Source organism: Gallus gallus, chromosome 4, assembly GCF_016699485.2.
Source record: "Gallus gallus isolate bGalGal1 chromosome 4, bGalGal1.mat.broiler.GRCg7b, whole genome shotgun sequence".
NCBI classification, from domain to species: Eukaryota; Metazoa; Chordata; class Aves; order Galliformes; family Phasianidae; genus Gallus; species Gallus gallus.
In genome coordinates this window covers 65304395-65332321 of record NC_052535.1, presented here as the reverse complement: position 1 = coordinate 65332321, position 27927 = coordinate 65304395, and the positions used below count along the sequence as shown (strand labels likewise).

Genomic DNA, 27927 nt, shown 5'->3' with positions numbered 1-27927 from the left:
AAAATATTTGCTCTTTCAGAAGATGAGGAAAGGAGGTTTTTGGTTTTTAAATGAGAGCCACAATTGCAAGACTTTGCAATTTTTCAGCCCAAACACAAACATTTCTTTGACAAGAATAAAAAAGGCTATTCTTAGCTCTCATGTGATAGCAGTCACCCCACTTAAGATACTTTAACCTCTTGTCAGACAGGGTTTGAAAAACTTAGAGCAGTTTTCATTTAGTAGATTAATAAGCGGTGTCAGTAGAAATAACTTTTGTTCACTCTAGAAGAATTTATTTAACATTAAAATAATGTTAACGCAACTCCTACCTGTATTCTACCATGTTTGCAGAGTAGTCTGACAAGAACATTCTACCAAAATAAAATTAGTTGGACTAGGAGTATATTATATATAATTACATAATTAATAATTATGTATAAATATATTAGAATACATGAAGATATCTTTCTGAGCAAAACTAGATGGAATGTCTTAATTGTGGCATGCCAAGCCTGGGAAATGGTCCATAATTGACCTCCCTGTGAACTTGGAACCACTAAGCTCCTCCACTACGGAATACGCAATACACAAACCCAGGTACACTCCAAACTGCTCATCATTTCCAGCACGTATTTGCTGCAGGACTATTTTCACTTCAGAAGTCACCAACAAATTATACTTGATCCTCTAGCTGTGTAAGACAGAATTGGTATCAGTGTCCAAACTGCAAACTCAACATAAATGTACCAAATTCCAGAGAATGACCTTTGCTATCAACATGGTGCTATGCAAGACTCCCACCAAGGCAATTCATTCCATATGTAGCTTTATGTTAAGAAGTGACCGATCTAACTTAAAGGTGTTGTCCCCATCCCCCCCCCCCAATAATATCTCTAATTACAGACCGTTAATGTCATAGATCTTCTTGTCAAATGCTGCTAAATGTCTCTTCTAAAAGGATTTATTGACCAACATTGTAGGCCACCAGAAGGACAATTTATTGAACTGAGTTGAGCTACATAATTATAAATTACATGTCAACTAAAGCAATATAAATAATAAGGAATGCCACTGATCTTAATCTATTCAATGCAAAAATGAAGCTCTCGCTACAGCTGAGCTTTGAATTATTTTTGCAGAGCAAGAGGAATTAATCCAAAAGCTTCTCTATTTCCTCTCTGCTCTGCATCAAGCTGCTTGCTTCAACAGCCCTGAAACTTATGCTTCAGCTTTTAGTTTATACCAGTTTAGAGTTAATAAACCACTTTCTAGAAAAGTCAGAGGTCTTAAACTTAGTGTGTTCTGGACAGAAAATCTGTGAGATGGTGCCTTATACCTTCCAAACCTCTTGGCAGTGTCCTGTGCAGGCATGTATATGTGAATAATACTTATATTGTGAAATATCCAAAAGTGCAAGTAAATAGTAATGTCATCCTTGATTAAATAATGCATCATGCCTACCCTGCATCTGTAAAAGATAAAAATCATGGCACAGGACAGAATGCTTATCAACACCCACGCTATTACATCTTGCTACTGAAACACTAATGGCAATTTGACATACTCAGCTGTATTGCATTTTTTTTCCCCCACTTCTGAGTTTGCACTCTAATATTCATAGGAGAAGAAATGATGTCATTTTATTAACCTCATAACCACTTTAAGCCAACAGAAAAATAAAAACATTGGAATGACCATCTGGCATGAAGTTTCTGTTTCTCTTAAAAACAAGCCTGTATTTTCTGTTTCTCATCTCGCTACAGACACATAAAAGTCTTCTTACAAATTTTACAATATCAAAAACAGCAAATAGAACAATAAATCTGATTGTATTTGAAAATTTAAATATGAAAATAGTATGTCTATGTATCTCCAGTAGCAATCCCTCTAAGTGTGTATACACAGCTTCCAATATCATACTATTTGACCTACTTAGGCCACTAAGAACTCCAGATACCTTTTGCTAAAATTTTTAGTGTCCTCTTTCTTGCAAGATCATGGCTTTGAAAATAAAGAAAAATACAACAAACCAGAAAAGAAGCTGTAATTTTTTTTTTAAGTTGCAATTCTTCTATTAAAAACAATTAACTGTAGAAGGCAGTATCTTTGATAGATATGCCACATATTCTATATTGAATTCATATAGAAGAATGAATTTGATATAGAGATACGTGGCAGCTCATCTTGTAAGCATTGTTTGCAAATTGACATCACAGCACTGCATCTGTTTTTCTAAAGTCAGTGTTCTGTATTTTTAGTCTGTGTTGAGCCAGGTAGGCTGAAAACAAACTCAAATCGAAGAGAAATAGGACACTATGAGAGGGATGGTTGCAGACATCTTCATGCCAAATGAGTAATTGTTGTCAAAGACACATCATCTCTAAACTCCCTGCTGACATTTCTGGTGCCACAGCTGGAATTGCATGACCTGAAAGGATTGAAAAGTCTGGAGAGGACTCGGCCCTAATTCAAAAGGCTTCAAGTCTGAGAAGTTAAACAATCACTAAAAGTGAAAGTCAAGAGGATTTTAGCTGGATACAAATCATAAAGTTAGCTAGAGCCAACCAGAGCAATACAGTCCCCCCATTTACACTCTAGTTTTGCATCTATGGAATGAAACTGAACTGTTTTGAAGGATTTTGCTTTTTCAGTGCTACAGCTGTCTAATTCCCCAGTGAAGTGTGAAATGCCAGTCAGCAGGCATAAAATCTTACACACAAAGCCTCAAGAAGCAACAGTGTCCTCCCTATCACTATAACAAAAGTGAAAGAGATTCCATGCTTTGAACAGTGAATTTATTTTAATAAAATAGTTCTGGTACATTTGCATTATACGTTACAGAACGAAATCATTAAATAGGCATTTACACTAGAACTTTCTAGTATGGGATCCAAACAACACTCATGAGAACTGGCAGTTTAAATCTGCTCAGTTGAATAGAAAGGTTTGTATTTAAAATGCACAGAAGGCAGTTATGTGAGGAGAAGACACACAAGATCCTTAGCTGCCATACAGTATCAGGTGGCAAAACTATAAGCAGAATTTGCTGCCACAGAGAAATGATGTTACTGAGAGGAAGCTTTTCATTGTGACAGAATATCTTTGCTCATGGCAGCCTACAAAAATGTGTAGTCAAATTAAATTCTCCCTGTCTCACTGAAGAGAACAGTAGTAGAATTTCAAACTGCTTAGAGAATTGCATTTTCCCTCCAAAGAAAATATATTTCAAGTACTCCACATGTCATTTTAGAAACAATCTGATAAACTTACCAGCACTGAATAATTCCCAACCTTGGGAATTGGATGGATGGGACTATTCATGAAGTAGAATCCTACTCAGTACAAGAAGCACTGCGCTCTTAGAACTTGACAGCAAGTTTATTCCAGAAGGATGCAGCCAGTTCTAAGAGGCAGTATTCCACCTGGAGTACTTCAGAGCAAGTCCCTTTACAGAAAAACTGCATGTCCCATGGGGCACACCATTTACACTGTTTGATGCTGCTGGATACTTTTCTACTCAACGTGGAGTTGGAAATTCCTGCTTAGTGCATCTATGAGCAGCACATACTAAAAATAACAAACAAAAACATTTTTACTCTTACAATCCCACATTTTGTTTAGATTCCAGAAAGAAATCATCTTGTGTTTTTGTATTTCATGGGTTTCTACTGCTTAATAAACCTCCGTGAATGTCCCGATTTTGACGAGAATAGGAGATACTGCTGAAGAGAGCTAAAAGTGTGGAATGACAACATTCTTACTTTCTATTACCTCCCTAAACTTTAAATCCTCACTTGAAGGAATACAAGGCAGTGACATGGGATGTATTGGGAAGAAACACAGTATAGTTTTTGTATTCTATTTCCCACCTATCAGCCTCACAGATGACTGGAATAAGAAAAAAAATGAAAATCTCAAGAGAAGGAAAATGCTATGAGGTAGGATACCTTCTTGATAAAAAGAGCATACTGTTTTAATTCACAGAACATTTAAAACTTCTGGTAGTAAAACCTCCATCATGTGCAGAGGTAGAGCAGCAGAACAGTGAAAAATGATAGACAAGATGGAACATCCTGATGCATTTCTGCTAACCCAGCACAGGAATCACTTCCCCTTGAGATCAAGGCCATAATCCCATTTAAATCCAACTTCACTCTCAGACCATTCATCCATTCCATTTAAGGAGAAAACAAATCTATATCAAGTAAGCACATGCACTGACTTTTAGTGGATTTCTAGTCAAAACCAACCTTTCTTACTGGAGATGTATAATATATCATAGGTCTAAAATTATAGTTACAGATCTTAAATTATGATAAAATACTGGAAGCAGGCTGCTTTCTGCCTCTACCAAACCATTTTTAGAACTGAGTACCTGCAACATTCACAGAAAGCAAGATGTTCAGATGAGAAGGAAAATGGAAGAGGTTATTCAATGCAAGAGATTAAAGCATTAATGCCAGCGATGTGGTTTTCCTGAAAAGCACAATGTGGATTAAGCAGAGAATCAGAAGGCCAATCAGAGCGGTTGAGTAATAAGAGAAATTCCAAAAACATATCTATTTTTCTAGGCAATCTGAGAATCCTAACACTGGCTGTTTATAATGGGTTATCTTCTCCGGCATCAGCTGAAGTCTGGCATGCATCCATAAGGGAAAAATCTAGAATCTCTATGTTGCCCAAAGTGTAATAATATTTTTCCCAGTAGATCTTTCATGTCTTCTACGCAGTTCCAACACAGGATAGCAACAGTACTGAGGATTCTTTTATGGTTTACTATTTTATAATGTCTGAGATATAACAATTCCACTAAAGAATTTCTCAGCAGTCCTGTTGGAACACACTACCATAGCACCAAATGTAGTGCAGAGCGCTGTGTGCCAACCATTCACAACATAGCGTTAGTTTGTTGTTTTAAAGAATTTCTCTGCTATCTTCTGGGTCTCTTAGTATTCTGCTCTTTCTACAAGAGCCCGTCAACAGATCAGAGACAGGCCACATGCTCGAAAACAGATCATGCATCTCAGACTTCATCTTCAAAATAGACCCAGTAAAAGAATACATGCTGTACAGATTGTGTAATTCAAAGTAATTGCTGTTTGAACCACTGAAAATGAGTATGTCTTAAGCAACAATTATGTTTGCTCAGACAGTTTGCCTTGGCTAACATATTATACCTTAATATGATGTGTGGAAGGCAGGGGCTATAATCGAAAGCCATGTATGATTTTGAGAGTGCTTGTTACACATTTCTTCTTTTATGAAATATATAGCTTGGTTGTTTCTTACCTCTGTTCTTCCACTCCCTGATGATTTAAGGCATGTTTTTAGGTTTTTTTTTACTTTATTTTATTCTTTACAGGCAGTTGTCTGTTGTGAAAACAACGCTGAGCTTGCAGCTTTATTTTGATTCTAACACTGGACTGGTTTTAAGATGGAACTATTCCAGCTTCTGAGAAGAGCTACATGACATGAGACTGCATTCACTACAAGAGAGGGAAAGGGACTACGGGCTGTGAAATCCCATGCTCTATCATCCAGAAAAAAAAAACAAATGGTTGCAGTCATTTCTTAACTATACAACGTTGTGTATATTACTCAAAATATTTCAGTCTTAGCAAAGGAGATCAGCTGTGGTTTGTTGGTTTTTTGTTACCAAGGTAGACAGGAGCTCGCTATTAAAAGTTCTGCATCTTTTGTCTTCCTCCTGACTAAACACCACAAACGTTCATCGACCAGAAAGCTATAAAACACAGGCTGGCAGGGATTACATCCTTCTGACAGAGCTCATGCACAAGGTTGAGTTGTCGGTTTGTTTTAAATATTGAGAGAAAGGGGTAGTAAATTTATACCAAACAAATATTTTTTGTTGAAGTCCTAACCACACACATTTCAACTAAGGCTGATTCCAACTTCATTAGAATCTACCTCATGAGGAATTATCTTCTGCTAAGATTTAAGGAAATGGTTCCTCTAAAACCAACGTAAGTGCAGAAGAGAAAGCATAGTGAGGAAAGTGTTGAACTTCTGATTTCAGCAAAAATTAACACTTAAGTTCTCGGAAAAAAAAAATCCTCCTTTTTCCCCAGACATTTCCACATGTTAGTAGCACAGAGTTCAAAACACCACTAGCTCTTAACTTCCTGAGAAAAATCCATGTGTGATACACAGGGGTGTGTCAACAATACTGTAGCCACCAACAGGATGCCTTAAAAAGGTTGTTGTGGGAAAAACAGAGGGCAAATGTTTTTTTAGTGGAAGAATCCTCACTTTTTTGTGCATGGAATTTCCTACTAGGTTTTCATCTGCTTGGTAAATCATACAAGTCTTACACTCACACAGCAACAGAGAGTAACAAAGTCTTCTCCACTTTTGATGCAGACCATTACCTCAAATGTGACTTCAATGTGGTAGTAACAGTAATCCTATCTGGTGCTAGAAGTGTTATCAACATAATATTTCATATACATATAAAACAAACACCCAGTTGGGATCATTCATATATTTCACCTTTAGGGTTTACCTTTTCATTCCTAAAGTTTCTCCTAGACAAAACCATGAAAGGTTAACTATGCACGTTCCCATTCCTTTTCCATTTTAACAATAAAGAACCAGAAAAAACAAACTATTTTGACTGAAGTAAAAAAAATTAACATAGTGTGTACCTGCAGAAGTAATCTCTCAAAGGCTAGGAAGTTGTCCCATTTGGAAATCTGAGGGTGCTTCAAAGTCTGGACAGCAGCCAGCACAAGCTGTAGAAGACCACAGTGATTCTCCAAAGCTTTGAAATTATTTTTGAAAAGTTGTACATAGGAGCTGAGCTGTTCTGGGGTGACTCTACCTGTGGAAAGCAAAACAGAATATAACATTTAGTGGTGCACAGCAAACAGGTATACAGACTGTAAGGTAAATAGGTACACAGGTATAGGACCAGAGAGATTACCGCATTTACACAAGAGTAATGAAATAAAGAGCTTACCCATGTCCTGAGCTTGTAGAAGGGCTCTAAGAGGGGTGATCTCCAAATAGAGACCCTTCCCCCTTGGGATTCAGCCCTTAAATGGGGTCTAGGAGGAGCCAGGCTCCACCCCTTCTGGTCACTCAGGTGAAATTGCATTCACCTGTGCCCCTGTGGCTGACTCAGTGCTCACCTCAGGTGGTCAATCAGAGGTTCAGGCTGTGATTCAACAGTTCCCATACAAGGGGTGACAAATACTGACAGCACCACACGTGAACCTAGATTTTTTTGAATTATAGTTTATCAGTTATAGAAAACTAAAATCTCTCTATATTATAGACAGGATCCTAGCTTTGTTGCAATCGCTAGGAACTTTAGGGAGCAGAAATATGTCAGGATGCTTCACACATGAATTATGGCTTAAGATACGTGGTATGGCAGGTATTTAACAATACACAACAGATGTAATACTATTCTCTGTTTTCAGACATATAGGGAGACTCATTTAATCAAGGGCAATGACCTGACCACTACTTCTAAATAATGGCTAATATAAATAATAATAATAATAATAAAATTAAAGCTTAATTTCACCCTTGAAAAGAAAGACCACCTGCATCCCTACACTGGCCTGTGGACATCACCTTAACAGAAGGACATAAGGGGAGTCATTCAGGCCACACAAACATGATTAACAGTTTTTCCATCTAACATTAAAATATTGCCCAATTTGTATTTTGTATTAGAAGTGACATCACGCCTGCTCCAAGGATAAAGGGACACTGATGCTAGTCTGCTAACTTAGGCTGTGGGAGGAAAGTCTGTGGTGTCTCATCAGGAAAGTTAGCACAGGCAATCACATGTGCCTTCAATACGCAAGGAAAAATGGTGTTAAAGCACCATCCTAATTGCAAGTCTGGACTGCAGACCAGTCCTGGGCTGCTTCCTGGTTTCCTGTAGCCACTGCCAGTAAAGAGTCATCACTGTCAAACAAAGCAGACCTAAAGAAAAGAGGCAAGCGAGATGGAGCAAGGAGAATCCGTTAACTTAGCAGAACAAGCTTTAGCACCAGGAAGGCCCTCGGCTGAACTGATGCTAAGTGTTGAATGGCTTACACTAGTCTCATCATTTTATTTGGTATTGTTCCATAAAGGAAAGATCTTGCAAGACTAACGCTGTGTTTCTTCTCTGCATTTGGTTATATCATCAGTTTACGAAACTTTTCATCTGCCTCCACCTTTTCTGTATCATACACGCAGTGAAAAAAAAATGACTCCATCAGTGCATCAATGTTGAAAGTGCTTTCTCTTAGCTCCAGAGATATCACTGGCAGCCTTTCGAGGAACATTTAGATTAGGGAAAGCTGCTAAATAAAACAAAAACACACGGAGTATTTATGTGAATTTTAACAGAGCGCATCAAACCGAAAAGTCAGCAAATTAAGACACAAATCAAGCTGACACCACTCAGTAGGCCTGAGAGCTGACAAAAGGCTTCTATACAGTTAGTCCGCATAGGCTAAAACAGCAACCACAGCCATGTGTGTTTTTAGACTAAACATCGGAGCTTTCAGACGTGTTTTATTTCTCGTAAAGCTGTGTCAGGCAGATTTACATGGTGATTTGAAAATGTCAGCCCATGGTGCCTTGCAGCATACCTTTGATAATGACTGCATTATTACCTTTAGCAGTCATGATATATAGTAGCAGATTCAAAAAATAAAAAGAATGATAGCTTGCTTCAATTGAGAAAACATGAAGTTTCCTCATATAAAACAGTAAAACAGGAGGGCTTTTGAGTTTGATTTCATTTATTATTATTATTTTTTTAATGATTTTGTTCTGTATTGTCCCCATGTGAAAGTGAATCCAGATGCACCACTGGATCGGCATATTAGAAAAACAATGAGAAACCTTCCCACCCTCAGAGTATCACCAAAAGAAAGTCCAATACAAATACAATACAAATGTAAACACAAGTGAAACCCTGACCTTAGTAAGTCATTAACAAAATTTAATGGCATTGAAGAGTCCAACATCTCATCTGTAACATGTAAAATATTCATGGAAATACTCAGATCCATGGTTCAAGAGCTCCAGCCAATTTCTGCACAGAAATTTCCCTGGACAGTTATATGCCTGTTGCATATAACTATTCCAGTAGAAGAGGAAAGGAATTTAGAAAAGTTATTGGTGGTACTCAACAAATAAATGAGTTTTCCTGGGGCCTAAATCCTCATCATCTTCCCTGCTGCTTGCTCACAGGGGGAGATTTCAGCACGAGGCCAACAACAAAGTTTAATCTAATCCCAACCCAATCAGTCTTTTATTTATTTTTTAAAGCCCCTCTGCTGTTACAAGTCCTTTTGTCTTGCAGCGTAGCAGAAAACTCCTATAAATTCAAAAGGAGATAGATGACAACTACATATTTGTATATCAACTTGTTTTTTTAAAGCGAATACAGAGATTCACAGCCAGAAGATGGCAACTACTGTCAGATAGAGTGACAACAGCATTATCTTTCCTTGCACCATACTCTCCTTCATGTTCTGTCATGGTCATGCTCTGCTCCACAGTACCACACCTATGCAGAGTTCAAGTCTGTGTGGGCACAGAGGTTTCACTTGTGAGGATTACTTTACACTGGCAAAGCAATTGCTCATTTTTCCTCCCTCCTTGTGGGAAGAAAGAGAAGCACGACCTCAACCTCCCCAAGGGATAAAGAAGCACTGATAATCTTCCTTGCACAAACACCAAGAATTCCATACTGTCTAAGAAGTAACCTTTACCATTAGAATAGCATAGGAAATGAAACTAGATGCTACAAGAAGTCACCTGGATGTCTGGAAGTCACAAAAACACAATGGGCTAGGTATCAGGATCACTATTGAAGAGCCAGTTCTGTCCAAGAAACACTGACAATGAGCATGTTCAAGCAGCTTTGTACTTAAGCAATTTGATAAGCTGTGGATAAAATGGAAGAAGTAGCAAGGATAGAATAGAATCTAGTTATGACAGTAGGGAAGGAAAGATAAAAGCAATTCTAACAGGGTAGTGCAAGAGTGTATTACAGAATCAGAGTAGCACAGCAATATGCACAAAACTTTCTAGAATATTGTTACATTCCTGAGGCAACTACTGTCCTTACAAAGAAAATGAAATTCCAAAATACAAAGAAAAAACACAGGCAAATAAAAGTGGTCACCCAAACACTTGCTAGATGTAAAACGTTTATATATAAAAATATATATATATATATACATTCACTGAGATTGTTTTAGATTTACTTATGAAGACCAGAGAGTCTAGTAATATGAAGACACCACTCAGATAAGCTAAAATATAGACAATCATTATATGACTTTAACTGAGTTTTAATTTGAGCTAATTTGGTTTAAATTGAATAATAAAAAAAAAAAGGAAATCCCCAAAAAGTAGGATTAGCTTGTTTATGATGTGTAAAGGAAGTCAGATAAACCACAACAAAAAAAAAAGTTTATAAAGACAGACTTTCTTATTTGAATAATAGCAATACACAATGATCAAGACAAGAACCAATAAGTAAGTTAACTATTCTGCCCTGGTTTCCATGCCACAGTGCAATGCACAGTGGGAAGATGATCAATGATTATGAGGTACTTTCAACGAAGTTGCCATATTAGCACTGAAATACTAAGCAGGTGAACTGAAGCAAGTTTTGAAACACGTTGCACATAGAACAAATGGTAATTGATAACACTGGTACTAAGTCTACCACATCAACTAGACCAGAAGACGATAAAAGTCATATTTACATTTAAGGAATGGTGAAAAATGGCTACATTACAGGTTTGAAGACACAAACATATTTAATGGGAGAAAGACTAGGATCTGACTAAAGTCTGTTTTTGAGTAGTAAGAGTAGCTTGAGTGGAATGGAAAGACTTTAACCTCAAAAATTAAACAAAAAGTTAGCTAGACAAGCCACATATGTAGACATGAAGACAATTCCACAGTATGACTTTTTTCCATCTTAAATTAACACTGCAGTCTATGTACCGCAATACAGGCATCACTTCAAGAAAATAATCATTTTTCAAGACAGATTTACCAGTAGAAGTAGATTTTTAAAATTCAGAATCCCAAAGTGGTGGGTTTTTTTTAAACATGAAGATTTATGGATGAACAAGGTGTCTAAAGAGCAAAGGTCAAAAATATCAATGCACTCTTCCAAACATACAGTCCTTATTTTTTCATCTAACACTTAGTTAATTATCTCCATAGGGACAAGAAAACAAGTAAAGAGGAAAGTACATTTTGTGACCAATTGAATAAATAAGTGGATGCTTTTCCAAGACTACAGGAATCGCCAAATACACATAGCTTTAAACTTAGTTCAATCTAATGCGAGAACACAGTCTGACTTTCATTGGCTGGAGCACTTTGTTAAGGTCCATTTTTCACTTGACAGAACCATGATGAATAAGAAAATATGTTGGAACCCTTATATTCACAGACTAGCTGAAAAATTCCAGATAAATTGTTTTCCTTGTCCATAATCTTAGGAATATAGATCTATCTCTCCCAGTAGCTTGCCTCTAATCGTATCCAATGCCAGATCCTTCTGAGGAATGTAATAAGATCGCAAAATCCATGAAGCAACAGTACTGCCAAGGGAGTTGGATATTTTGCAAACTAAGTGAGAGCAATTTAGTAGGACAGATGACGCCCCTTAAGTCTCCATGTTGGTGTAATTTCCAGATGTTATTCTTATTAACTCAACATGTTTTTGTACTTCTTAGGAACTTTCAGTAACACTCTTTAAGAGTGTATCATAAAAACAATCCAATCTGAGTTTTTGGTTAGTTAATTTCAAAAGCCACCCACTCCCTAAATTGTTAATAAAGAGAAGAACACCAACTACTCTCTAGCTTTTTGGAGAGATGAAGAAGGGGGATACTGCTTGGCTGACTTCTCCAGAGTAAAGCTCTGGACCCAAAGAGTGCTAAACCTTGCACTAGACTGAAAGCAGATGTGACAGGCTTACTTCTAGCAGCATATGCTCATCTCCCAAGAACACAAACCAATCTGCTCTGGGTCTGGTGGTTACCTGTAAGCCTCCTTCCCTCCTCAGTTGCAGGAGCCGCAGCATTGAACACAACGATTGTAGGTATAAGCATAAACACTACAGTGATCTTAAGATAAGTCTGTCAGCCCAGATCAGACAGCAGCAGCACCCTGCTTCCTGCTTCCAGCAGGACCGTGGCACTTAATAGCAGCTATGGCTTGCCTTCCTTCCTCACTGGCCACTACCGATTCCCCTTCTTCCTCCCATCTTAGCAATAGCCGCAGTGCACAAACATTTGAGCTCAGTCATTCTCCCCTCTCCACTGCAGGCTTTCCAGTGCCTCTCAAGTCACTACAGATGGACAGATTTTCAGAGAAGCAGAGCCTCGCATCTGTCACACCTCTGAAGGCATGTACAGCAGTGGCTGTTAAAAGAATAGAAAGGTGAATTCTTGGATGAGGGAGAAATGTCCAGCACTGCCAGCCAGGCAAGCAAAGTGATTGTCCTGCTCTAGTACAGCCTCACCTTGAGTACTGTGTGTACTTTTGGGTGCCACAATACAGAAAAGATGTAAAGCTATTAACTATCCAAAGGAGAGCTACAAAGACAATGAAGGGTCTAGAGGGCAAGGCACATGCAAAGCATTGGAAGTCCCTTGGTTTGCTCAGCCTAGAAAAGATCAGATTGACAGGAGGCCTCATAGTAACCTACAGCTCCTCACAAAGAGCAGAAGGGCAGTGCTGAGCTCTGCTCTCTGGTGACAGCAACAGGGCCCAACGAAATGGCATAGAGCTGAGTCATGGGAGGATCAGGCTGGGTGTTAGGAAAAGGTTCTTCACCAGAGAGTGATGGGCATGGAACAGGCTCTCCAGGGCTGTGGTCATGGTCCCAAGCTGCTGGAGTTTAGGGTGCATTCAGACAACACTTTCAGACATAAGGTTTGTATTTTGGGTGGTCCTGTGTGGAGCTGGGAGTTGGACTCCTTGATCCTTGTAGGCATCTTCCAACTCAGGATTCTACTGAGCTAGACTGTGTATAGACATAGACTGCTATACTGTGATTCTATGATCCTAAGCTGCAGCAGGCATAGATGAGGCCAGAGTGCGTGGGAACATGAGGTGGGAGCGTCTGGTTCAAGAATGGACGATCTAACATGTTTTGTGTCACTAAGCTGAAGGACGGATGGAACTAGATACCCCCTTCCTTCCCCACATACATACACAGTACTGTGGCAGTGGGAGCTGCTGCCAACACTGTTACCACTGACAAAAAAACAAAAACAAAAAAACCCCCACAACAATAAAACAGAAACCATGTCCAAATATCAGATCTGTTACTATGCTCAAAATTATTTTATGTGCCATAAAACAAAGAAATCTGTTAGGTGGGAGAAAGGCAACAACAGCACTCTACTATTAAAATAATATTTTTCAGTTCTAAGCATCTAAATGCAGACACCTAAGTATGGTCCACAGTTAGAATTTAAGATTCATAGGTTATCTACAATTTTATGTACCCCAGTATATTCAGAAGGCTTTGACAAACATGACCGGTAACTTAGGTGTTTTAACATGGATTAGAAATTTTGCTTTTCAGTCATTCAGAGCTTTGCTTTTAAACTCCTGGCAGCTTAAATTCATTATTCCCCTCCCCAGATCCCCTTCCCCCTTTTTTTTAACTGCACTCTACCACTCGTTTTCCTCTTTTGACTGTTAGATCAGCATCAACAAAAAGTAACAACCATTGTTGACATTGGACAGAGATATTTCCCACTTGCTCTCTCAAAAGTCAGAACAAATTTCAGAACTGTTTGAGTAAGTAGGTGAAGTCTGTCAGAATTCAGCATCTTATAGTAGCTATCTATATTAACTAAGTGCTACGTCAATAGTTGGAAGTCCTGCCATTCCAGAGGTTCTCAAATCTGCTTAATCTTGACTAAATATGTATCATGATCATAAATGTTGCCTTATTCTTCACCTCTTTTACCATATTAATAAACACAGAACACGAGGCCATACCCCAACAAGAGAGTCACCAGCTGTGAGAAAGAGTAACCCTTGAAAACAGTAGTTCACTGTAATCATAAAGCATCTTTAAATCTGCAAATTTGGTTGCATCATCTCCTGGGATGCTCTAAACCTCTCACAAATAAAGAACTGACTTATTTGTCTTAAAATAATACGCCCAAAGGATTCCAGGTGGCTTGTACACGTCCTCATTTAGCACTAAGACATATGTTTTCAGACACTGAATACTTCACTGTGTTCTTGGCTTGTCATCCCAGACAAAGGGAGGTTGTTGTTCATTGGTAGGTTATTCAGAAGGACTGATTATTTCTCTTATGATCTCTGGAAGACTTCCATTGCTGAGAATACCCTAACAATTACTTTGGGTGGGAAGCAAATAAAAATAGATGGAAAACCTGATGATGTATGAGTACATACATATGTAACTCAACATGTCTTTGTGTAATTCTCCTTTGCAAGACTGAATCATCAAGCTTACACAATTATGATGGAAAAACAGCACTGGGCAAGCCACCCAGTTTTATTGTATTGCCACGTCCCACTTAAAAGTGCAACACTCAATGGTATTTGCAAGCACACTAGCATATGATATATATTCATATCCTTTGCCACAGGCTGTTCTCAAGGGATAGTTTGCTCCTTTAGTTCTACACCACTTCCAGCTACTTCAAGTTTGTTCTCTTTTATTTCTTTCTTTTTGACTAGTCAGCTCTTTTCTTAACATTAATTCTGAAGTCCTTTCTGTCATCTCGTAGGATGCATAAAACACAGTACTTAGTACAGAATCCACAACTGCCACAAAGATTCAGCAAAACCTTGGTGCCACATGGCTTTGTTGCATGCCAAGCACACATTGGAACTGGTGTTTCCCCACCCCATATCCAGGAACTCCGTTGCCTAGCTAAAACAGTCACTGTGGTTGATCTGAAAAAAAAAACCAACAGTATAAATCTTAGCAGAGAACAGAAGACAGCAATTTAACTGCTTCTTTTCAGGGAGCTGCATCACTATTCAGTAACTTACAGATGTTTTATCTTTAAGTATGTGTGTATACATGCAAATACATACATATATGTATATATATGTGTACATATACATATTACATATATTATATAATAAACATATATTATATATACACATATATTTTATATATACACGTATATATAAAATCAGCTTGTTTCCACATAACAGGTTCTAACTGTGTACCTACAACTGATGAGTGGGCAGTCAAAAACTGAAAGAAGTATTTCAGCTTTTCCTGAGCAATTTGGTTTGTTTGATGTAAAAGTTGTTTGTTGAGACAAATGTTAGAAACACTGTGACTCAATACAGATTCCAGACAATTAAGTATTGTCATTTACAATATCTCCCAAAACAATACTAGTTACCAATTTCTGTAAACAAAACAAAACAAAAAACAAACCTGCAAACCAAAACATCAGTAAGCCATTTTATCTATTCAAAAGCTGACTAGTCCTTGTGACTTACCTTAACACCAATTTCTAATTCAGAGACCTATAATTCACAGCTTATGCAAATAAAATTAAACTGTTATTTTCCCAACATTTTTTCCCATTATATTTTAAAACAATTCAATATTAGTTAGATCAGTGGACAATCTACATTACTCTCAATGGCAATTATTTGATCGGACTCTAATATATGAAAATGTATATTAAAAAAATAATCTTAAGAGATTACATGATCGGTCATGGTCAGAATGCTCTTAAAAACAGTCATTTAAAAATCTTTGGCAAGCCTTTTAGGGCATGGCTATATCACAAGCAAAGTTTCATTTCTGTGACAATCCATTAAGCATGCCCTATAATGAACTGGACACATTTGCAAGTAAATATTATTTGAATGTATGAGTTCTTTAATACAACAAAGTAATTGTCTTTTCACTTAAGGATATATATATTGTAAATGAACATTGTTATTGATTTTTTATGTTAAAACCTTCTTTCAAAACTTCAGAAGAGTTTATCTGTACATTAGTTTCCTCCTGCTGCACGCATCCTATCAATTCTCTAGAGTAAGACCACACTAAAGTAGCTTTTCACAATGCTTATATCAAGACAGAAAGGTTTCACAAAGTCGATTATATGCTTTGCAGTATTACATTAGCAAAGAACATAAACAATGAAATGATATATTTGCAAGAGCAACACATTTCTGTTTTCTTCTAAATTTTTAAGAATTATCTTCAATTTTAATCACAATCGGACATAGAAGGAGACCTGGCCACAAGTTAAACTTAAGTGTTTGAGTTTACTGTCTATAACAAAAACCAAAATGAAAGAAAACAATCCAAAAAGAGACTTTATTCAAAAATTCCAGACACATAGAAAAAATACTGTGACCACAATTCCTACATATATATAAGGAGATAACACTAAGGTCAGCCAAATAGTTTGGCATCCATGTGCCAAGTGTAATTGAATCAAAGACAATGTGCTACCAGAATATTTCTGTTCCACACCACTGCACAGGGTTTTGTGCTTCACTTCCATCTACTAACTGCAGACGGCACACTTCATAATTTTCTTGGGGCTTGAACCATTTACCCATCTGACACCACAGGAAGTTACGCAGCATGCAGCAGGTTACTTACTGAACAAAAACAAGAATATAGTAGCAAGAGACAAAAATACCCCTCCTGAAACACTGTAAACCTATTTTATTTCTGGAGCTGTTATTTCTGTAAGAATATTGTGTCACAGAATAAAAATCCGAAGTCTACAATGGGAGCTTAGGGTTAAACAGAGTACTTGATACTTCAGAGTAAACTCAAACTTTTCATTTAACACCAACTAAGTGTGAGAAGTTCTGATGTTACAATTTTGTAAATGTTATTTATTTTTACACACACACACACACAAAAACCCCACACAACCAGGCAGCCACATATTCTTTGCACATCCAGGGCTTGGAGCAACATCAATTCTCTAGACAGGCAAAAATCAAATGACTGGAAGAAGATGGAATTTATTTAGTAAAATGAATACTGATTAGTCTGATGAAACTGTGAACTTCATCCTAGTGTAACAGTGCAAGGTGAAACAGCCATAACATCAATCTATTTCCACATTTGTACGTGGTGGTGACTATTTAGAAAGACCACCCTTATCAAGAGTTATCAGGGAAAGCCTACTTCCTCTAGAATCAAAAGGGTGGTCATCCACTGTGAATGCAATGGTTTATAAGGAAGCCTCCACAAATAGTCCAAAGCTTTTAGAAACACTTCAAACCCTTCAAAAACATTTCACATTCTAAGAAGGAAAAAAGCCTTCCTGCCTCCAGGAGTGAATGATGCAATAGACCATCTGCTGTATTGACCACCACTGAAACTAGGAACATTTGCTACAGGTCAAGACAATGCTTACAGTTGCACTTCAAGGAGAAGTCAAGAACTCAGTACTGCAACAGGCTGCAAAATCAAATCTGCTTGGCTAGATAGTTCCCACACTGCAGAACTTCTGTTGCTTTGGATGAGAAAAAAAAGGAAAAAATTTACTCATGGTTCACGCTGTGCAACAAAAGGACTCCAGGTCAGAGAGGAGCAGTCTCACCTTTTCTTGGGTTAATGCCCTGAAGAGCACCAGTGAGCTACTGGAGGAGCATGGAGAGACTCACCATGAAGAATTCAGGACTCTGCAGACTAAACCAGGCTTGTCTCAGTCAAGTTGGTACAGGAACCCTCCTATCCTGTGAGACTGCCTTCAGAGAGGCTTTGGCTTCTGCAGCTTGTTGTCCCAGCAGGCTTAAAGCCCAGTTAAACAGATGACAGAAGAATGTGCACAGGCATCCCAAGAACCACTCTACAATTCGATCCCTCTGTATCCCAAGCCACCCACATACCGAGAAGACCAGCTGTTACCCAGGTACCTATCACTTACCCTAAGGTGTGCTGCAGAAGGGATTTGAATGCCCCACAGGCTGCTTTGAGGCCTATATATTGTATAGTGAGCCTGATTTTTGAAACTGCATTTGTACAGTTTAAATGGTTGGACTGGGTGATCCTGTGGGTCTTTTCCAACCCTAGCAATTTTATGATTCTATGATTCTAAATGGAAAGAAACCAAAAGGTCCTTATTCTATTAACAAGGTTTCATGTAACAGCACACAGCATCTTGTTTCTGTTGCTACACCAGTGTTTCAACTTTCAGCCTCCATGCCAGTAAAGAGACACAACAAAAGAATTCAGGCTTGACCTAAGTTTACCGTCTTCTTTCTAAACAGAAGAGCAAGGGTGTTTCTAAAACCACCAAACATCTGTAGCAAACTTATTACTGCCAAAAGACTATGCTAATAGCAAAGCTTTCAAGAGGATATTCATGGATAATCATGTTCAGGAGATAATTAAGATATGTATTAAACCTATGAAGAAGGGAACTGGAAGTAGAGAAGTGGAAAAAACAGCATCTTTCTGCTGTACTGCTAATCAGGCAGCTGCCTCAGAGCAGAACTCCTTGCAGTCCCTTAATTTAAGAGCCAAGTATAAGCAATCCCTTTACTGTCTCACTTGAATCGCTATAAATCTCACCAGAATGCCATTACAGTGATCTTCTGAAATGTCTTCCAAAGAGCTTTACAAAAACAAATTTAATTCTTTCAATAAAATAAAATGTCAGTGTTTTCATTATGCCAAAGTATTTTAATATGTCTTTATTTAAGTAGACTTCTAGCAAAGGACAGCTCCACCTACTGTTTACATATAAACACACTGTTTTGGGAACTACAGACAGCCGAAAGGGTTAAGGCTGTTCCCCAGACTTACATTTATCATAAACATGCCCACAGTAAGCAACACCAAGCAAACTGTGCACAAAAGTCAATACTGACAGCATTAGTAAACTTCAAAGGAAAACGCACCTTTAAATATCATTTATGTATGGCTAAGTATGTTATGAACTTCTTAAGAAGTCATCTGCATGTAGCACACATAGTTTTTACGCTGGTTGAAATTCTGAGCAGTGCTTTGCCTGTCTTCTCCAGGCTTGACCTCAGAAAACAAAATACACTGCGTAGATAGAGAGCTGAGGTTTTGCCCCCTATGGAAATGGCAGAGTACCTTCATGGTTTTGTGTTCTAGTTTATTATGTGGATGATCACTTTGTTCTTCATCTTTCTCTGTGATTCTTTTTTCCAAGACTTCTTCGAAGGAAAAAAATGGCTTTTACTGCCAGTAAACAGTTTTGAATAGGCTGCTCATTGGTGTCATTCATTCAATATTGTAAAGACGGTGCAGTTCTTTCACTCACAAACTGAAATGACGTGAAACTCATTTCTTATATATAAATAAAAGAAGGAAAAATAAAACACACGCAATTCTTCCTTGAAGGTGATACAAGAACACTTAATTGCCCACCTGAGAACCTGAATATAAGACTGTTTCAGCAGTCTTACTTTTTCTTCATAAGAAAAACTGCAGTTTATTTACAAATACCACAGAGATAGTCTTACATTTGAATCCGTTCCAAGAGTCCATTCACAGACTTCTCCACAAAATGTTGCCAACTCTGCACTTCCTATCTTCAGCAGCAGTTTTTCCTACACTAAACTATTTTGAAATAGTTGACAGGACTTCCAGACTTTCCCCACTACTGCTTTGGTAGATACAACTACTATAAGGGATATGTAAATCAAGAGCACCTGAAACCAGCAGTCCAATCTACTCGAATAAAAAAAATACAGCCACAATTGTTGATTTCCTTCCTCAGAACTTATCTGTCCATCTCTGCTGCCTTTAAGGGAAGAAAGGAGTTCTCCACAGCCTAGAAGAGATATCTGTGGGAAGAGGGAGAAGATGATGTACCCTCTTCAACAGCGGGTTTCTTTAAGAAAGCAAATGCTTAAGCTGTGGATCCTCCTACAATTGGTAAATCTCCTGCCATGTGCAGCAGGGTATAGAAAGAGCAATCAGAACATTGCATCCATTATTTGCAGGGAAAGCATGGCAAGCACAGGCCATCAGAGCCCAGAAAGCAACAGAATTTATCTTATTTGCTCCAAAAGTATTGAAACAGAATAGGATTGGGTTTCTCATTGCTGCACAGGACTCCTGCTCTGCCAGAGTCATGCATGATGCAGCTTTCAGCCAGTTGGCCACTGCAGGAGGCCTCAGCTACAACAAATGGAACTTAAAGCTTTGTTTTCAAATGTAATTCACTCCTTATTTCCAGGGGAAAGCCAGCAAAAAAAAACAAAACAAAAAACAAAAAACAAAAAACAGCAAAAAGGAAAATACTCTGACACAACTGGTCTTAGTAAAGAGAGTAAGAAGGAACTTTTATGCTAGAAAATATATTTGTGACACTCGATATTAGGGCCATACAAAACTCAGCAAATACTCCGAGTACTAGGAAAACCAGTGTGCAATCAAGGTTATGCAAACCTGAGGTAAACTCATAGTAATTCAAGTAGAAGCACAAAGTAGGAACACTGAAAGCATTTCCCCTCTTTTCAGCCAGCACTGCCTCATAACACAGTCACAGCAGAAGCAAGCAGCCTTTCAATTAAACACAACAACCAGAACTGGTGCAGTCCACAGAACAGTCTTCCTTCTCAGAAAAAGAAATCATTGATAAACAACTTCATTTCCAGCTTTTCTGACAGATTTAAGACGTTCTGTGGCATGACAGATGAGTAATGAACATTAATGATGTAGATCTGTTCTAATACATCATTCTTAAACGTGTGTCACTGGACAAAGTGACATCTTGATGTGAATTGCAGTTAAAAAAATTAACCATGTTAGAATGAATTATGATTCTAATATAAAATAAGCATTCACTAAGCAGAATTTCTGTAGTGATTACTGCTAATTACTAATATTAACAATAATTACTAATATCTGCACTTTATCCTATACTGCATCCTCCAAACCAAAGTAAGTCTCAAAAATGATAGCATCAGAAGTTTGTTTCAACACCACCCGTTAGATGTTTCTACATAGCACTACACAGAGTCAGCTTATATCAGACATTTAGGCTGAAATTAGATGAGTACCAGTTAACATGATTAAGAACCTAGGTCATTACAGCCATGAATGGATACCATACGAAGAGGCCACATGGAAAGGGTGGCTGACCTAGTATTCACACAGAGAATTGAAGGTGGTAGACAGATGATTACGTCAAAAGATTGGAAGCAATTACTTTTAAGAAGAGGTTGAATTCCAACAAGGGTGTTATTTTTTTCAAAGGCATATGAAATGTAAAGACATTTAATGTTACTACAGTGAATAATCAGACACATTATCAGAGAAAGTTTAAAGACAGTTTTATCATTTACTGTGCCTCCTCTCCTTTAGGTTAATTTGCAATAACCCTCTCACAGCTGCTCCTTTTCCATTTCTTTAAAACAGTTTACAGAATTACTGTTGCACACATCTAGTATTTCTGATTAATAACCTAATAAACGTATGCTCTAGGTATTTGCAATATATGAAATGTTATAGCTGTTAAGAGTTCACAAGTTGGCTGTACATCTAATTTCTCCACGGTATCTTGGCAGTAGACTCTGGAGTCTCTTATTCCATAAGGAATAAAAATAAGGTATAGAGCCATATAATTGTTTTAATAAGCCTAACTTTACAGCAGTCCTTGCATTTCACTAAGTATAGCACGTAATTAGAACAACACACTAAAAAAAGTTATTGAAAGTAATTATTTATATTCTGTATCTCTAATATTTTGAAGAATTTAGGTTTATCAGGTTTAAAAAGTGCCCAAACATGGTGTTCAGCTTAAACTCTCTTGATCCAGGCAGCCTTATTTCACATAAGTCTCACGACGTAGGTAACATAATTGAACACAAGATCTGTACAGATTTCATCAGGTTAGTAGCTTCTTACAACTTCTGCTCGCCAAGGACGCATATCCTGCTGACTTAAGAATACCCAAATTCTCATTCTTTACTGAATAAAGACAAGCAACAATGCTAAATAATTGCATGCCTTTAAAATCCTTCTTCATAGAACTCCATCGCTTCTTAACTGTTTCCAATCCTCTTATTGTCACTGCATTTCAAACATGACACCTGAGCTCTAGCAAACATTTGCTTCTCACTTCTGTATCAGGAAGATTCTGTAGTATCACAGTACACACCCCAAATCTGAGGGTGGGCATAAGCTTTCCTCAGAAGGGTTAAATGGAAGAAGAGCAGCTGTCACCTTCTGTGTTACTACTGTGCAGGGAAGGGTATGCCATGCTACTCACCCATGCTCATTTTAATGGGTAAATTTTCTCTGCTTGCGGCCTCCACCAGGTGTCTCCTGGCCTCCATCACAGCTTCTTTCTGTTTGAGGTTCATGAAGGACTCCCAGAGAGCTTTGGCAGCTGGACTGCTATTAGAAAATGACAGGGTTACACTAAACACTGCTGGAATAATGGAATAAGCTTAAGACAACATTTATGTTTTAAGATGAGTGCTTCTACTTAGCAACTCTTCTGAGGTGGGCAGGGCACAAGCAAAAGTAACGCAACATAAAAGCTTGTTTTTTCTTAGCAAAACAGTCACTACAGTTTTACAATAACACACCTAGAATTTCCTGCTACCGATTTTAAAGCATAAGAATCCACGTGTAATAAACCGAAACAAGCACATTAGCCCCTCTGAAAGCACTACTGTTCAACCACGGGAATATCAAAAACAGTCCAAAGTTCTTCAGTTATCAAAAATCTATGCGAAGGATGGTTTACAGATGGGCTGTGACTTCCCTGTGAGAGTTTAAAGCCCCAGAGCAATACTTCCAGTGCTGAAGGCTGTTGGTATGATTTGATGAACTACCACCACTTTGGGTTTCATGGATTCTCCTTATATGAAGTGGATAATCCACAGGAGAATGCAACTGTTGTTACGGTTTCTGTATATACAGATTTCCTTTTTACTGCTGCTGTTGCTAATCTTAAGACAGACACACATCAGTTTGTGTGGCTCATCTGCACTCACTACCCTGTCAGTGTTCTGTTTCATCCAGGACACTGCATTTCTTGTCTTTGTGAATGAATTCAGTGTTTCCTCTGGAAGGGGGAGGAGAAGGGAGAAAAAACCCTCGCCTGAAGCTAAAGTTAATTGGGATTAACTGTGTTGGATTTTTTTGCCCCTTAGGAAAACCTCCCTTTTTTTCACCCCAGGAGACATTTAACTCCTGAATGCATTTTTTATGTAATTCATAACATGCTTATAAACATGCCAAAACAGGATCTGTTTCACAGAACACCCCCAACTCATTTGCTACCTGTTACAGAGCAGCTGTACACACGCTGCATTGCAATGGCAGGGCTGTAATGCACAGCTATGTTTAGCAACGTGTGCAATACCAATCACACAAAACCTTTAAAAAGTGAATGTAGTAAAGCAGGAAAGCACCCTGCGCAGCAGAATCCTGAAAAAGCAGACCAGGGGATCAGGTGACCTAACCTAGTGTTACATTTCTTCAGTACAGTCTCTTTAAAGTAATGGATCCTTGGGTATGTTGTTTTTACAGACTCTATATACCCAGTTATCCCGACTCAGTCCTACTGACCCAGCATCACTGCTATCTCAGCCTGCTGACCCTGTTCACATCGCACCTACAGGGCATGCCTCACTGTCATTTACAAGCATGCCTGAAGTTTAGATTGCAAGAGGCCGCCCCCTTTGCCTGTTAACTAATCCCTTCCTGAACAAGCAGTTCCACAGCTGGAGATTACACAGATCAAGAATCAGACCTAAAACAGCAGGAATCTCATTTTTAAAATACTTTTTTTCCCATTTGAAAGACATGTCATGTTCTGTTCTCCAACCTTTCAGCCCATTCTTCTTTTCCTAGTTCTCTTCATCACCACAAATACAAGTAGAGTCCCACGTTAGCACAGACACCATGGGCTGACTTTAAAACAAACAACAGAAAGGAAACTGAAACAAAAGTCTCCCAGATTTTGCACAAGCTCACTAAGTCAGGAACTCACACTGGGAGGATGCACCACTTCTCTGCCTGTCCTTGTCTGCTGCTCTCCCTTCCTTGCCAGGGGCTGGTGAGCCCCATCTATTTACACTACAAGGGCTCTGAAAGAAGCGTGCACATCCATGTACTATCCCTACCACAAGACCCTCTTCTGGCTGGTCCATGTGCTACTAGTATAAACAGTAATAAAATATTTAGTCTATTATTTTAAGTCATAAAAAGTAAGAACAAGTCACGCTGATGCACTAAAAATTGCGGGAGGAGGAGGTTTGCTTTTTGTTTAGTACATTTTTATAGATTCTAGATTTTCTAGTCCAACTCCCATGCAATAAGCAGAGACACTTACAGCTAGATCAGGCTGCTCAGAGCTCCGTCCAGCCTGCCCTTGAATATCTCCAGGGATGGGGCATCTACCACCTTTCTGGGAAACCTGTGTCAGTGCCTCACCACCCTAATGGTAAAAATCTTCTTCCTTCTATCCAATTTAAATCTCCTCTCTGTCCGTTTGAAACCATTTCCCTGTGTCCTGTCACAATAGGCCCTGCTGAAGAGTCTGTCCCCTTCTTTCTTACAGGCCCCCTTTAGACACTGAAAGGCTACTATCGGGTCTCCCAGAGAGTTCTGTCCTCTAGGCTGAACAGCCCCAGCTCTCTCAGCCTGTGTTCATATAGGAGGTGTTCCATCATAGAATCATAGAATAGAATCATACAATCACTTGGGTTGGAAGGGACCCCAAGGATCATCAAGTTCCAACCCCCCTGCCACAGGTAGGGCCACCGATCTCCAGATCCGGTACTAGACTAGGTTGCCTAGGGCCCCATCCAACTTGGTCTTGAACACCTCCAGGGAGGTGTTCATCCCTTGGATCATTTCTGTGGCCTTCCTCTGGATGCGCTCCAACAGGTCTATGTCTCTCCTGTTCTGAGGACTCCGCATCTGGATGCAGTACTCCAGGTGAGGTCTCACCAGCGCAGAGCAGAGGGGCAAGATCACGTCCCTCACCCTGCTGGCCATTCTTTTTTTGGATATGTTTGGCTTTCTGGGCTACGAGGGCACACTGCTGGCTCATGTCCAGTTTGCCATCTACCAGTACCCCCAAGTCCTTTTTGGCAGGGTTGTGCTCTATTCTTACATCCTCCAGCTTGTACTGACAGTGGGGATTGCCATGACGCAGGTGCAAAGCCTTGCACTTGGATTTGTTCAACCTCGTGACGTTCTCCTGGCCCCGCTACTCAAGCCTGTCTCAGTCTCTCTGGATGGCCCATCCCTCAGGTGTGTCAACCGAACCACATAGTTTGGTGTCATCCGCCAGAGCTGAGGGCACACATGATCCCACAATTCCTCTTTCTCTAACTCCAGAACGTTTCCTTTAGAGCCAAGGACCTAGGTTTACATGATCCCCGAGGGTTGCTTTTGCACACAAAAAACTCATACAGTCTAAAAGCAGATGAGGCTCAACCATGCTCATGTATGCTTGGACCTCTGTGTAATTCATCCAGTTTCTGATGACATTTTTCTTCCTACTGCTTTGGAGAATACCTCACAGTTTAGGTATACTATGTAGTATAATACATAATTAGCGTGAGATATTTATATATAATGTATGTTATATGTTATACATAACGTATTATATGTAATGTTTTAAATCAATTTGAAATCTGAATGGAGAGCTAAGTAAAAATCTGAAGAGAAGATAGACTGAGCACATTTGAAGTCTGGTACCTTAAAAATATATATATATATATATATATTCACTTTTTACATCTAAAAAGTAAACTACACGTCTTTCAGAATAGCAAATTCCACTGATGATAAAAATTTCACACTTAGAAAAATAATTCCACCACCAACTGAGGAATTCACCCTGTGCCTGCACCTAGAATTGCTGAAGTACTATTCTTGTCATCAACCATACAATAAGCAGCAGTTTTTGCATAAGCAAAGAAGCTACTCGTTTACATAGTTGCCTTATAGTAGTGAAAACGAGAAAAATACAGAAGCATTTCTCATTAGACAACTCCACCCACGTAAGTAGACTCTATCAGAAAGCTCCTCAGGATTTTGAGACGTGTCTGTAGGTTGATAGTGGCTCTATTAGTAGCTTGGCATAAAGATGGAATGCTGACTTTCCCCAGTGTTACTTCAATGGTGGAACAAATATTAGAAATCGCTATGGCATACAGTAAATGTCAACTAGAGTTTGCTATCTGAACGCAATCTTGTTTTAATTTATATAAAACTTTTTAAAATTGACTGACAGGGATGGCTCAGTGAAGTACAAAATAGAAAAAGGAATGAGTGGAGAAAAAGGTATATTCCTTGAGTCAAAAATGCCTGACTTCAAAATGAAACTGCTAAAACATAGACTGTTTATTCATACAAGATCAACTTAAAAGCAGCTGCATTTTTATAGGGAACAAATCTGACTCAGCACTGACGCTCTGAAAAATTCAGATTTATGTCTGCTACTGAGAACACTTTTCCAGTTCCCCTCTCTTACACCTTCAAAGAAGGACCTTTGTTCTGCCCATTGCATTAGCGACAAGAAATGAATGACTGCTGGGAATGGGTTACGAGTACACAGTTCTGGGATTATTGCTTGCTTGGTCTGAGGAATAACCATAGAATTTTCCTCGGAAACAACATTATCTTATCTTCCCCTTTTGGTGACACATTTGTCTGTTACTGCCTTCCAGCTCTTGTCATAGTGTCCTTCCTCTCCTCGTTTTCCCATCTGCAGTTCCTGTGCTTTAGTTCAAATCCGACAGCACTGATGCTGTAATCAGTAATTTCTATGGGATCCAGTACCCCAATTCAAATTCCTCTTTCCAATTGCACTCCTTGACTTCCCAGGCATTGTTATTTATTGTTTTTACGTGTTATCTAGTGAACCATTGTACTCTGGGAGTAGTTTTTTGAAACTAAGTTAATTTATATATATGTGTGTGTGTGTATGTATATATTACACATTACAAAACCTTTGTCTGAATCATATTGCCTTGCTTGAGAAAGTAAATTATTTACATTTACACTGCAATACAATCAGGAACTCTAAACCACACTTCAAAATATCTTCACAACAAAAGGTAAGTATGACAACAAACACTTATTTGAATCTCTATTATAAAATGTTTTGCAAGCCTGACAATGAAAAGAGAGTACTAAAACTCCGGGGCCTCAGCAATTAATCAGTTTCACCAAGAAAATTTCAGTTTCACTCAAAGGGTTTTTTACCCTCTCCATTTTTTTCTACCATTATGGTCACAATAACTGCATCAATCGGCCATCCCAGCAAACAGAATACAGTAAGAACAAGTATGGTAGTTACCTTGTGGTGTAACTGAAAATTTATTAAACAAAAACATGATGTTTTTATCCAGAGATAAGGATGTATTCTCTCAAAATCCCTGTAAGACCTAACTAAAGTTAAACACAAAGTTTTTGACAGACATCTGATAATTGTAAATTTCTACTTTCCCCTCATACATAAACATTACATTTGTTTTAATAAGCCATTTATTGTACTGAAGTTAATTAAACTTCAACTGCAAATAATATCTCTCTCTTTCAGCCACCACCAAAAAAGGGTTACAAAAGAAGAGAGAAAAAACTAGACACCTAAAAGATGCAACTTTCCTACTTACGGTACTGAGATGACAGTTTTCAAAGCTGAATCCCTGAACTAACTTGCTGGGTCTAGACATTTACAGGTTGGCAATCAAATGCCTATTCCTTTATCTGTTAAGATTGATTTATTTTTCTGAACTAGTGAATGGGCAGTACTGTCAAGGTTATTTGAAAGACAGAATATCTGTTATTGTATGCAAGCTTATTCTCCAAGCTACTCATCTTGAATACATTTGAAGGGAGCAGAGGGAGCCCAGTGACACTGGGATGTACTATCAATAAGATGGAAGCAGCAGTCTGGAAATTGGTAAAACCAAGCACTGGCCATTGGAGGA

At 38.5% G+C, this 27927-nt stretch overlaps 1 protein-coding gene across 2 annotated transcripts in view; it reads right to left on the bottom strand.

Annotated features, from left to right (window-relative positions):
* Positions 1–27927, bottom strand: part of SCFD2 (sec1 family domain containing 2) — a 181404-nt gene that overhangs the window by 128823 nt on the left and 24654 nt on the right. The window contains exons 3-4 of one of the 2 annotated variants that reach the window (XM_001233405.7): positions 22236–22363; positions 6648–6823 (exon numbers count right to left, since the gene is read on the bottom strand). In XM_001233405.7, the coding sequence (XP_001233406.4) occupies positions 6648–6823; positions 22236–22363 (304 nt within the window). The remainder of the gene's footprint in view (positions 1–6647; positions 6824–22235; positions 22364–27927) is intronic. The other variant, XM_015285524.4, reaches the window with a different exon arrangement.